Here is a 1,719-nt window from a genome sequence, read left to right on the forward strand (position 1 = left end):
TGAAGTTTCCTAGAAGTTATTTTGATATAAGATCCACATTATTGGGACAATTTTCATCCTACTAACAGGCAATTTGAGAAAATGTAACGATGAATCACTATGCATACACTAAAAACTTTAACCATTCTGAAGAACTCAGTGCTGTTTCTTGGGCATGCTGCTGATAATTAGCTGGTACACTGCAAACGAGCTAAAATTAGACATGTGTATTGCACCTCAAAAGTGCCATCGGCTCACATTAGTTCTTCATTACTGATTTCACCCATTTCAAACACTTTGAGGTTTTCAGACTTCTATGCACTGAGATCAATGCCAGCCCGAGCGTGCAGCCTACTTTAGTGATGGAAGGTCACTTTCAAAGTCCTACTTCTTTTTCCATAGCTTTACTGAGATTTTATGCCTATGTCAGCCATCAAGCTATCATCTCCTGACACCAGCAGTACTGCTTAATGAGGAGTATGGAATAAATTATTCTGTCAGTTATTCACATTAGTCACTGATTTTTTTTTTTTTTTAGAAAAGGTTAACATGAGTCTCCTGCTCTCTCAATTTGCAGAATATTAAGCATTTTGTGAGCAATGAACTATATTTGACTTATGAAGTAGTATGTTAAGGGAATTTATGGGGTCCATAACTACCTGGGCTCATTTTAGGGCTGGCTGATAGTAGTGATGCTTTCTACCTGGAAGAAAAGACCACCACTACCACCATCAACAAAAAAAGGAAGAGGAGGAGGAGAAAGAGAAAAAAGAGGAGGAAGACAGGAGAGGAGAGACAGAAGAAATACAGTAATTAGGTTCAGGAGAAATTGGAATTTTACCAGGTAAATGGGTTAAAGTAATAATATTTTATCTTCATCTAACCCATTACACCTTAGAAGCAAAGTTAGAACACTCTAGCAGGAAAATTTTAAAGATATTTAACTTGAAGGATTTTTTGCTTTGAGGATGGTTTAGGAATGCAGCTAGCACTGCATACTAATTTAGAATGTGATGATTCACTTGAAGAGGACTCAATCTTCAACATGACAAGGGCTTCTGTAGTTAAATACTAATCTGACTGACAAGGAACTTGTTGTCTAGAGCAAGGATCTAATATTTAGTGTTGTTCCTCTGTGACTCACTGAAGAAAAAGCTATGTGTTCCAAGTTACTAACCTTTGTTGGTCTGTTGAAAAGACAGGCTCCGCCTCCTCTCTGTAAGAAGTCTCTGTACTCCAAAATGCTGCACTTTGAGAATTTTCGGGAATGAGAAACCCTGAAAAAAAAAACAATGAATTCATTACATGCACAATTTACCAAAAGCAGTCATCAGAGAGGAAAATTAAAATTTCTAAATCAGAACGAAGCATTCATTTGGATGAAATGAATCTATACAAATTTTGACAAGTCACTTATATCCAAATTGCTAAGCAAGTTTGTTTCTTGGAATTTAAAGAAAATCACAGAATTAGGGGCCAGGTTATATCTTCTTAAGTGGACAAGTCCTCCTTGCTTAAAATAGTTTTCTTGAAGTTCACTATAAAATGTCATCTAGGTTGTATTGTAATCATTTTTTAATTTGTTATATCTCAGTAAAGATCAATACTTTTTTTACCCTGTCCTGAATAAAAGGAACTCATGAGCCTACTAGACTTGACTCTGAGGATGTTGCTAGATGGACTGATTTCTTACAGACCTGGCATTCAGGCATTGACAATGCAATTCAGGTAAATAAGGAA

At 36.1% G+C, this 1,719-nt stretch overlaps 1 protein-coding gene across 1 annotated transcript in view; it reads right to left on the reverse strand.

The window, feature by feature from the left end:
• Nucleotides 1–1,719, reverse strand: part of Adam23 (ADAM metallopeptidase domain 23) — a gene marked incomplete at its 5' end in the record, with an annotated part of 203,716 nt that overhangs the window by 42,862 nt on the left and 159,135 nt on the right. The window contains one exon of the mRNA XM_004626726.2: nt 1,157–1,256. Within this exon, the coding sequence (XP_004626783.1) occupies nt 1,157–1,256 (100 nt within the window). The remainder of the gene's footprint in view (nt 1–1,156; nt 1,257–1,719) is intronic.

The sequence above is a fragment of the Octodon degus genome, unplaced genomic scaffold, assembly GCF_000260255.1.
Source record: "Octodon degus isolate 3935 unplaced genomic scaffold, OctDeg1.0 scaffold00016, whole genome shotgun sequence".
In the NCBI taxonomy this organism is placed as follows: Eukaryota; Metazoa; Chordata; class Mammalia; order Rodentia; family Octodontidae; genus Octodon; species Octodon degus.